Source organism: Echinops telfairi, unplaced genomic scaffold (genome assembly GCF_000313985.2).
Source record: "Echinops telfairi isolate 266 unplaced genomic scaffold, ASM31398v2 ScPeMD7_6273;HRSCAF=7185, whole genome shotgun sequence".
In the NCBI taxonomy this organism is placed as follows: Eukaryota; Metazoa; Chordata; class Mammalia; order Afrosoricida; family Tenrecidae; genus Echinops; species Echinops telfairi.
The window spans coordinates 2,364,676-2,374,885 of record NW_022110173.1 but is presented as its reverse complement, the minus strand read 5'-3'; the positions used below and the strand labels follow the sequence as shown (position 1 = coordinate 2,374,885).

General features: G+C 40.8%; 1 protein-coding gene across 9 annotated transcripts in view; it reads right to left on the bottom strand.

Annotated features, from left to right (window-relative positions):
- Positions 1 to 10,210, bottom strand: part of ERC1 (ELKS/RAB6-interacting/CAST family member 1) — a 482,416-nt gene that overhangs the window by 77,845 nt on the left and 394,361 nt on the right. For 5 of the 9 annotated variants that reach the window (XM_045295888.1, XM_045295890.1, XM_004710293.2 and 2 more), the window contains one exon: positions 8,098 to 8,196. In XM_045295888.1, coding sequence (XP_045151823.1) covers positions 8,098 to 8,196 — 99 coding nt within the window. Of the gene's footprint in view, positions 1 to 6,381; positions 6,449 to 8,097; positions 8,197 to 10,210 lie in introns of all 9 variants that reach the window. The other 4 variants (XM_045295891.1, XM_045295892.1, XM_004710296.2 and 1 more) reach the window with 1 other exon arrangement.

The following is a 10,210-nucleotide window of genomic DNA, read 5'->3' as shown; positions in this document are numbered from 1 at the left end:
ATCATGAGGTGTCGAAGGGATGAGGTATCAGGCATCAAAGATCAAAAAAATCATATCATTGTAAATGAGGGGGAGTGCAGAGTGGGGACCCAAAGCCCACCTGTAGGCAATTGGACATCCCCTTATGGAAGGGTCGAAGGGAGGAGACAATCCAGTCAGGATGCAGTGTAGCAACGATGAAACACACAACTTTCCTCTACTTCCTAAATGCTTCCTCCCCACCCACTATCATGATCCCAATTCTACCTTACAAATTCAGCTAGATCAGAGGAACTGGAAACATAGGGAATCCAGGACAGATGAAGCCTTCAGGACCAGAGGTGAGAGTGGCCATATTGGGAGGGTGGAGGGAAGGTGGGATAGAAAGAGGGAACCGATTATAAGGATCTACATACAACTTTGTCCCTGGGGGATGGACAACAGAGAAGTGGGTGAAGGGAGACATTGGTCAATGTGAGACATAAGAAAAAAATGACAAATTATCAAGGGTTCGGGTGGGAGGGAGGGGAAAATGAGGAGCTGATACCAAGGGCTTAAGTGGAAAGAAAATGTTTTCAGAATGATGATGGCAACGTATGTACAAATGTGCTTGACACAATGGATGGATGTATGGATTGTGATAAGAGTTGTACAAGCCCCCAATAAAATTATTTAAAAAGAGTTTTGAAAATTATGATGGCAACATATGTACAAATGTGCTTGGGACAATGGACATACCAAAAATACTTGTGTATACTCTGAGTTTTTCAGCACATTTTTAATGCAGTTTTGTGGTAAAATTAAGTGACTCGGCTGATATTCAGGTAGGCTTTTACGTGAGTATATATGGTATATACAGATTGTGATAAGAGCTGTATGAACCCCCGATAAAATGATTTAAAAAACCCCCAAAAACTAATGGAAACAATAAATTTCAATACAGGAATATATAGTCAACTTTTTTTTATGATAGTGAAAGAAAATACATAAAGGTCAAGCATGAGCAGGTCATGTTTAAAGCGACCAAAACTTACACTATATTATGAATACAAGAAAGGTATGCCTTCTTGTATTCAAGATGTGTAATTTTGAAGGAAACCTGCATTTACCCTACTCAGACAAACAAACTGGTCTTAGAAGACATCGAGTTAGGCTGGTGAGACCTTGACTTGTTTTGAAACTGTCATCAGGAAAGATCAATTGCTAGAAATGGGCACCCGTTTGGTAAAGTGACATTTGATGAAGACGAGGGACACTCAATGAGACAGACTGACACATAGGGTCACCGTGAGCTGGAGGTCATGGACTGGCAATTAGGAACACCCCTAACATACAGAAGCAGAAGATGAAGTTCAATACTAAGGAGAGTAGGAATGTAACACATAAACCAACCTAAGAGGGGCTACCCCTCCAAAATCTGTGATGTGAGGGAGATAGTGCATTGGGGGCTCATTCCACCAGGTCAAACTGTTAATCAAGCTTTCTATTTAGAGGCTCTGAAAAGATTGCATAACAGTGTGCGACAAAAAAGGCCTGACTTGTGGCAGACAGGGGACTAGTTTTGCCACCACGACAATGGCTCGTGCAGCCATTTCAGTGCGCCAGCTTTTGGAAAAAAAACAAAACAAAAACCCAAACCCCAGCATGCCTCTCTAGCTCCACATGCTCAGTCACCTGAGCTCACACTGTGCAACTTCTTTTTGTTTCCGTGGATGGAGAGGGACATGAAAGGAAAGCGATCTGATGATGTAGAAGAGATGAAGAAAAAAAACAAAACAAGGGAGGTGCTGTCAGTCATCCAAACAGGTGAGTTTGAAAAATGTTTCCGTGAATGGAATTGTAAATTTGACAACTATATTAAGTGTAATGGAGAGTACTTTGAAGGTGGTAAGATTGTTTTATAAAAAAATTTAAATTGATAGCTTTGGAAAAAAAATTCCTTTTTTGGGGGGTACCCCTCATATATGTTGCTACCATGGGAACCCCTTCTACTTGTTTTGCAAGATTTTCAGAAAAGCTTCTTATTACGAGTCTTCATTTTTTAAAAATTACTTAAGTTTTTTGGGTGGAACTATACATAGCAAAATCCATTCTCATTCTAGTTTCTAGATATAATAATGGTCAGTGATGTTGTTTACCTTCCTTATTTTTTATTTCCCTTTTATTACATTTTAATTTGTCCTTATCATTTAATTGGCTGTTCTCACTGTCCTTTTTCTCATGACACTGACTTGTTCATAAGCATACCCCAACCACACCCAGTGCCATAGAGCCAATCATGACTCACAGAGCCCCTGCAGGGCAGGAACTGCCCTGTGGATGTCGGAGAGTGTAACTCTCTATGGGGGCAGAAAGCCTCCTCTTTCTCCCCTGCAGTGGCTGGTGATTCCGAACTGCTGCCCTTGTGGTTAGCAGCCCGACTTGTAACTCACTACACCACCACAGGCTATTAAGCTAGGAAGACCAGCAACCTGAAGGGGTTTCAATCAACCAGCTAAAGGGATTTCTGAATTATACTCCATTTTATTTAGGATAAATCTATAAGGGCCAAATCTAAGACCTAATGATGACTCTCTTTTACATTTTCAACATTTCTGAAGTTTTCTTTTCTTTTGAGCAATTTTTCTTATCTCCCCCTTCTAAACTTTGTTTTTTTGATACTGGCCAATAATGGTGACATTAAAGGTAAGCTAAGGCAATGCTTTCGATGTCAATGTAAACATTAATTTACTGGCTCTTTGGATTTCATGGACTCGGAAGTGCGTTCCGTCAGTTAGTATACATTTCCCGAGGCCCTGTTGTTCTAGATGATGGGACTCTACCGGTACACATTAGCCGCTGTCGTAGAGTGCCCACATTCTACCTTGGATAGGCTGGTCTGTGCGTCAGTGATGGTGCATGACCACCAGGTTTGCTGGTGATGAGACCCAATGCAACTGAAAGGTGTTACGACACCGGAATTTACTCAACAGGCTTACTAGATGGCTGGCTATGGAACCATTATTAAACATCCTCACTACTGAATTCAGAAAAGCAGTGTCTGAAAGAGCAGAAGGAAAAATGGGAGAGGAAACGAGCTGATTTACACTTCTCAGGGACTTCCCTCCAGGCCAAGGACACAGAGAAAGGACTGTAACCCTTCGCCTCAGACATCTTGTGTGTCTCGGGAGGGCGGCCTAAGTTTCTTTGTAAAATTCCAGATGCTTTCCCAAGGGAAACATTCTTCAACGTATAGGAGATTAAACGTTTGGCCATGAAAAAGAAGGATATAATCACTAGTATATTGTAGACATCCCTCCCACTGTCAGCTACAAGTCCCTCTTTCCAGGCCACAGAAATGCCTGGGGATCTTAAGTCATCATTTCCAATCGTTCATCTGCACTCCCCTATAAAACGAGGGCACTTGGGTCAGATGATGACCCTGACTATAAGTTAACTAACATTTATTGAAACCTGGCTACTTCCTGGATGGAGATAGATGTAAGTGGGCAAGAGCAACTAAAAAGATAATAACACCATACACTTAAAGAGTCTCTGCTATGGAGAAGGCACTGTTAAGTGCATTTTACATATAATAACTTCTCTCATCTTTTTGTCAAGCCTATGAAGTAGGTGTTATTAATAAGCTCATTTTATAGGGATATGTGGCAGTTACATAATCTGTCAACTTGTAAAGGGGTGGAGTCTAGCCTATCAATCAGTTTGCAGCTTGATGACCTCATTTGGAGGCTCGAAGGAGATAAATAGCTCACTGGAGGCCAGAGACACTCTCTGTTACACCTTCCAGTCAACAAGAGACATGGAGCTATGCTGATGGCGCTCAGAGCTGTGGGTCTAGAGGAGTCATGTGGAGACCCATGCCAGTGCTAAGATGCTTCCACCACCACTGGATCCACAAGACTTCCCAACCACTGACTTATGATCTTCCCGCATGTGGCATCATTACATGTGTTCATGAGTCTGAAGAGGAACTGATACAGTGGCATTGGAGTTTTGGGCAAATATCGGACTTACGGACTTGATCTGGACTGGATTGAGATGTTTTCTCAATATACAATTGCACTTTTATTTAAAGCTCTTTTTTATACACATATGAGTGTCTATGAATTTGTTTCTCTAGTCCACCTAGACTAACACAGTAAGGAAACTAGGGTTCTCGGAGTTTAGCGTCTCTCCCTGGTTATGAGTCAGTGGAGAAACTGGGCTCAGAGCTGCCAGGCAGTCTGCCTCCACAGGCTGTAACACTCCTAACTGACGTACTTATCACAAGAGGTGAGGAAGCTGAAGGACAGAGAACACCAAGGTCACAGGGACCAAGTGGTGGGGTTAGACTTGAACACAAGCATTTTAGCTCCCAAGCTGTCATTCTGGCACCACACTCTCCCCTTGTCCACGAAGTGGCCTAGCTCCAAGACCCCTCGCTGCTCTCTACTTCGATGATTCTCTTCCTAGCTGAGTACTGACTTTATCTGGGAATGCCCATGCTCCCACTGCTGTCTTGTATACTGCTTTGGTTGCAGAGTATTACTGACATTCTTTTACAGGAGGAATCTATCCACACGTTTCAAAAGCTTAATGTTTTGTTGGGAAAATCTGTCCTCTAGAGAATTAGCAAGGAAACAAGTGAAGGACATTGAATAGCAAATCGAGACCTCTCAAATTATAAGGGTCACTTCCACATTTCTTTAGATAAAACTCTTTAAGACGTTTGTAGCACAGTTTACAAACTTTGAAACACTGGGTTAAAGAAACTCCAGAGATGGCCATGTGTGACTGTACTATGTTAAACTCAAGGCAGTTAGTATACAAGGCAATAGGCTCAACAGTGGGAAAATGGAGAAAACCAAAATCAACAATATTTCAGCCATTTGCTGAGTTATTATTACCACAGAGTCATCAAGGATAAGTCTCTATTAGGGTTTGCTAATTTTTCAGTCTCCTGCTGTTACCGAGGAGCTGTTTCCCAGAACCCCAACCTGCTTCCTGTCATTGGCTAGAAAAAGGGTGTGCTATCAAAATACACAACCCTGCTCATAGATGTGTAGGGGTATTTCCTGCCGAAGCATTGCCAAGATGCTCTGCCAAAAGAGACAAGGCAGAAACAAGCTAGTTCATATCTAAGAAAGAGACTGGTGAACGATGCTCAACTACTGTATAGCCCCACATGCCTCGTGAAGACAGACATCTATTCTCACAGCGTGTAGATACGGAGAAAGAGTTCACTCATCTTCTCAGCTTTAGCATTCTCTGGCATGCGGCATTCACACCACAGAGGCTTTATGATTTCCACTGCACCTGTCACCTTTGTTCACATCCCCGGGTTGCTGTCATGGGAAGGCTTCCCATCTTCGAGGCATGAGCCCCTCTCCACAACTTACCTCTTCATCCTTCTTGGCTGTGTTCACTAGTGAGAGGGCCACATGTGTCCTCATCACTCTAAGCAGCTCAACACCAGCTACAGACATCTCAGGGTGAACTGACACCACAAGAGTGAGCTCACGGAATAGCCAGTGAATCCAGAGAGTGCAAGACCACCAATATGTGTGAACTTATTAATCATAATTATTATTTTTTCTAAGAAAAGGATTTCCTTAGTCAAACCTCCAGGGCATCAAATCAAAGGGCAATATTGCCACAGCTGGCCTGTATTTTCCAGCCAATTGGCCTGCAAAGGAGACTGTGGACAGTGTCCTGGCAGCCGGTGAACACGGCAGCGATCCAGGAAGGAGAGGGAGAGCGATGCACACTGGCTGAGCCAAGTCTTCCCAGCCTTCTGTGCTCCTCCTTGTTTTTAGAGATGGTTTCAAAGTAAGTTCAAAGCTCTAGGTAGAGTTCCCACATGAGTGACTGACTCTGGGAACTCAGCGCGTTCTTCCATAGATCAAAACAAAAGGAAGTTTAAGTCCACAGTTCAGATCGTTTTTCCAAAAGACTCTATATTTAAAATAAACTTTTATAAAAAGCATATCCTAAACCGAGGTTAATGGTAAAGTATGTGATCAATTTTTATACTTCCAGTTTCATCATGACTACAATTCTTATCATAACAGTATTTTAAAAAGTCACTTAGATAGAATAATTTATTAATAAAACCACAACTGGAGAAATTGAGATACATGCCCTGGAAGTTCTCAAAAGAAGGAAAAAAAACATAACATGAAATTATATAAGTGATCATTAACATACAACAAGAAACAAAAAGAGCCACAAAATTGAAAGCCCACTCTGTCACAAGCACAGCAAGGCACACAAAAACCAAGTGAGGGAGGGAAGGAAAGCACCCGGAAAGACTCCAGGGATTCCAAAGAAACACAATGTGATAGTGATCGATGGTGTGTAACAATAAGCAACAAACAAACCAAAGCAACAACATTTCTAAAGTGAAGGAAAGCGGTTTCTCACCGTTCTGAACAAAATGGCTGAACTAAGAGCATCTGCTTGGCTATGCCCATATACCCTCCTCCTCATCCTATTGCGAGAGACGACACAGGGGACAATGCCCCAGAGCAGCATGGGAATGAAAAAGACTTGGTTAGTACTTAAAACAAACGCATAAGCATAATGTAGCAGAAGAAGATGAACTCTAGTTTCTTGATTCTTTTTATGTTTAATTCTAACTCCCTCTGAAAATCAGTAATGAGTTTGTCATTAAATTTAAATTTCTACTCTGTACTTACGCTACATTTCCAAGAGGCCATCTCTAGCCCAGGACTGTATCTGGGTAAACTTTTTCATTTATTTATTTTTTAATAGTTTTATTAGGGGCTCATACAACTCTTATCACAACCCATACATACATCATTGTGTAAAGCACATTTGTGCATTCATTGCCCTCATCATGGGTAAACTGACTAAGTCAAAAGCTTTTCTTTAGGTTTCCCCTTTTCTCCGAACTTTATTCCATCTCCGATCCCTGGCATTCCATCCCCCTTCTATCTATTATCAAAACCTGTTTCAAGGGAAAGGGTTCAATGTTCATCGTATACGCCCCAGAATATAATTGTACCTCAGGCATCAGGCAGAGACGGCAGAGTGATATGCTGGCGGGCAAAGGTTGTGGACACTAAGTAGATAGCTTTTCGTTTTGCCTATAATTAAAGACTGGTACTGCTTTCCCTCTAAACTACAAGGCTTGCTTCAACTGGTTTAGTAAGTGTCATCAGAGCAGGGCTATCCCCCCTCGATCTTAGAAAAACTTGCCATTTGTTTATCATTCTGCTTTCCTCTGCAATACTCCTGCTGCTTCCCCTAAGACAGGGCTACAGATGTCGTGTAGTGAAGATGGCTGACAGGGGAGTTTTCCTTGACTTTTTAGTCATATGGATATAGTTACTTAACCATTCTTTCTCCCCCTCAGCCATATATTTTAAGACTGGGTGTGATGGAGATGTTGAAATCTGATTTTTGGCAATGGGCTATGAGGTAATCCATTCACTATGCTAAACCATCCATCACTTTCAAGATCCTGCAAGAGCTCCCCCTTCGTCCAAACTGCTGGTGCTGGACACGGCTCCCTTCAGATTCATCAGTGCCTATGCTGCACTGCTGAGGGCAACAATTTCCCTAGAGAACGGCATATATTGGAGGGAGCCACCAAGAACATGGATTTGGGAGTCTACATTTAAATCTTCCATTTTAAGAGGGAATGAGCATAAAATTTTTAGTTTGCAATTAAACAGAAGCTATTATTAGCAAACAAGTTACTAATCATTGATTTATATCTTTCTAATAAGGTACAGTTTCTTTGATAAGAAAATAGAACTGCCATAAACTAGTATGCATCACTGAGGTTAATATTTTTTCTGTAGCTCAATTCAAGGACTCTATCATCATCATCATCATCATCAACCTTTAGAATTTGTTCTTAAAGTACTCTGCAGTAGCACCTGTCTATAGAAAACCTAATCAGAATATTTTTCCTTTAAAAAAGTAAAACTAAAAAAAAAAAAGTAAAAATGAAGGAGTTTTCAGAAACTGAATTAGCTACTCATTTTAATTTTTCTAACGTTATCTTAGAATATAATTTGTACTCCTAAGACATGCAACACGCTAGCATAATAAGATACATAAAAATGAAAGCATACATATACATTAACGAACATTCAAGAGCAGTCGTACCTGGTCTGGGGAGGGCTTATGATTGGTTTGACTGGAATGGGAGGATTTGAAGTGGTCATCCTCGTAGTTGTCGGCCATTAGCTTCATCCGGTTTTGCGTCTAAGAAGAAATGAGTCTGAAGGTTAAATTTAGGCAGACTTTCTATAAGACACTCTAAAGTAACACATGCTTCCCAAGGTTCATTTTTTAAAAAAGATAAAACTAATCTCGTTTGCATTAAAACAGAGGAAAAGAAAGATTTCCACGGGTATAGAAGGGAAACGTTTAGGTCTCTACATTGGTTCAGGAATGTTTTGATGAAAGGGCAATTTCCCTAATGGAACGCTTTGTTTGTTTGTTTTTAAAGCATGACTGGATTCTACAATTAGGACTCAACAGCTTGATTTTTTTTACGTTTATGATATATATGGTTATGTTACTAAGAATCTACCTTTAAAAATACCTATACAGTATTCCAGTTTTGAGATGTCATCTAACATAGAACAGGGTGTCCAACTCAATGAAAACGTGGGCCATTTGGGGCAACAGGCAAGAGTCACGCGGGCCACATCACATTGACAGATTGTGTTAAATTTACATTTTGAAGTGAGGATTCAGGAATATATGGATAGGATAATTAAAACACTACATAACTGCTTTTATTTAAACATTGATTTTATTTAATATATGTATAAAACTAAAATTATTATTTTTTACCTGAAACTTGCCAGCGCTTTCCTCCTACTAGTTTTCACTTACCTCTTATGCTGTGACCGGAAAATATAACAAAGTAACTAATAAAAAACACAACATGTTGGACAGCTGACAAACGTGATGCACGATCATAATGGCTTCCCTCTAAAAACGTTAACTAGTGCTGCTGCTAGATATGATTCATACCAGCACAATGCAGAATGCTCTTGTTAACCTTTTCGCTTTTGGGATCTGTTTACATTACGTGACACTGAGAGTGGCAGACATATCGTTTCCAAACGTCGCCGGAGTCAGAGCATTTATACACGTCCACAGGCCCCCAGGAAAGGCACTGGGCCACGTGTAGACTCGTCTTCAGTAGTTAAAGGGTTAACGAGGGAATTGTGCGTACGGTATTGCCTCGATCTCCCCTAAGCGCTATTTTTTTCATAACAATTTTTTCTATTTTCATTTTATTTTAGAGCATCCGGGGCTGCCGATTTGATACCGCTGACATACAAGACCACAAGTATGGGGAAGGGGAGGTACTACTGTTTTTACACCTAGAATATGCATGAGAATCAACTGAAAAACAATGACGAGTTTCAACAAGGTTCAGTAAAGTGATCAGACATAAGCTACACATGTCAAATTAAATAACTTAAAAAAAATACTTCCAGAAGCAGTTGAAGTTGTGAAAATATGCCAGAGACTGGGGAAACCTCCTCTTCAAACCCAGGGCCACATTTCCCATTTCTTCAGCTCTTTACTCCGTATTTATCAAAATGGAAGACTGGGCTGGTGATCCTGTGTGAATGGGCAACTGACGTCCATAATAAACCGAGCAGCTGAGACCCAGCGCTCAAGTAGAAAGGGAATGCTTTGGAAAGGATGACGGCAGCATTTGTACTAGTGTGCCTGATACAATGGATGTATGCATTGATGTAAGGGCTCATAAGAGCCCCCAATAAAATGATTTCAAAAAATAAACAAACAGATACACCAAACATTTTAGAGCATGTGTTCAGTCTGTAGGGCACGAGGCTGAGAAGAAAGATACACAGTATTCTGCATGAAATCCAAAGGTAATATGTGTTATAAAAATATAATTTTACTGGGGCTCTTACAGCTCTTAAAATAATCCATACATCAACTGCATCAAGCACATTTTCTTTGGCTTTTTATTTCTTAATTTTTCATGATAGCTGAGACTGGAAGGGCTCTGGGGTTCAACTGCCTGGGTATGAATTCTAGTCCTCCTGCCTACCAGCTGTCTTCACCCTGTGTAAGCTATGTAAATGTCCAGAGCCTCAATTTCCTCATCTTTGAGATGGAAATAACAGTATGTTCTCCTCAGATGACTGTTTTGAGGATAATTCAACTGAGTTAAAAAGGTGGCTGGCAAAAAACAATGCACAAAAATTTTAGCTAATAATATGAA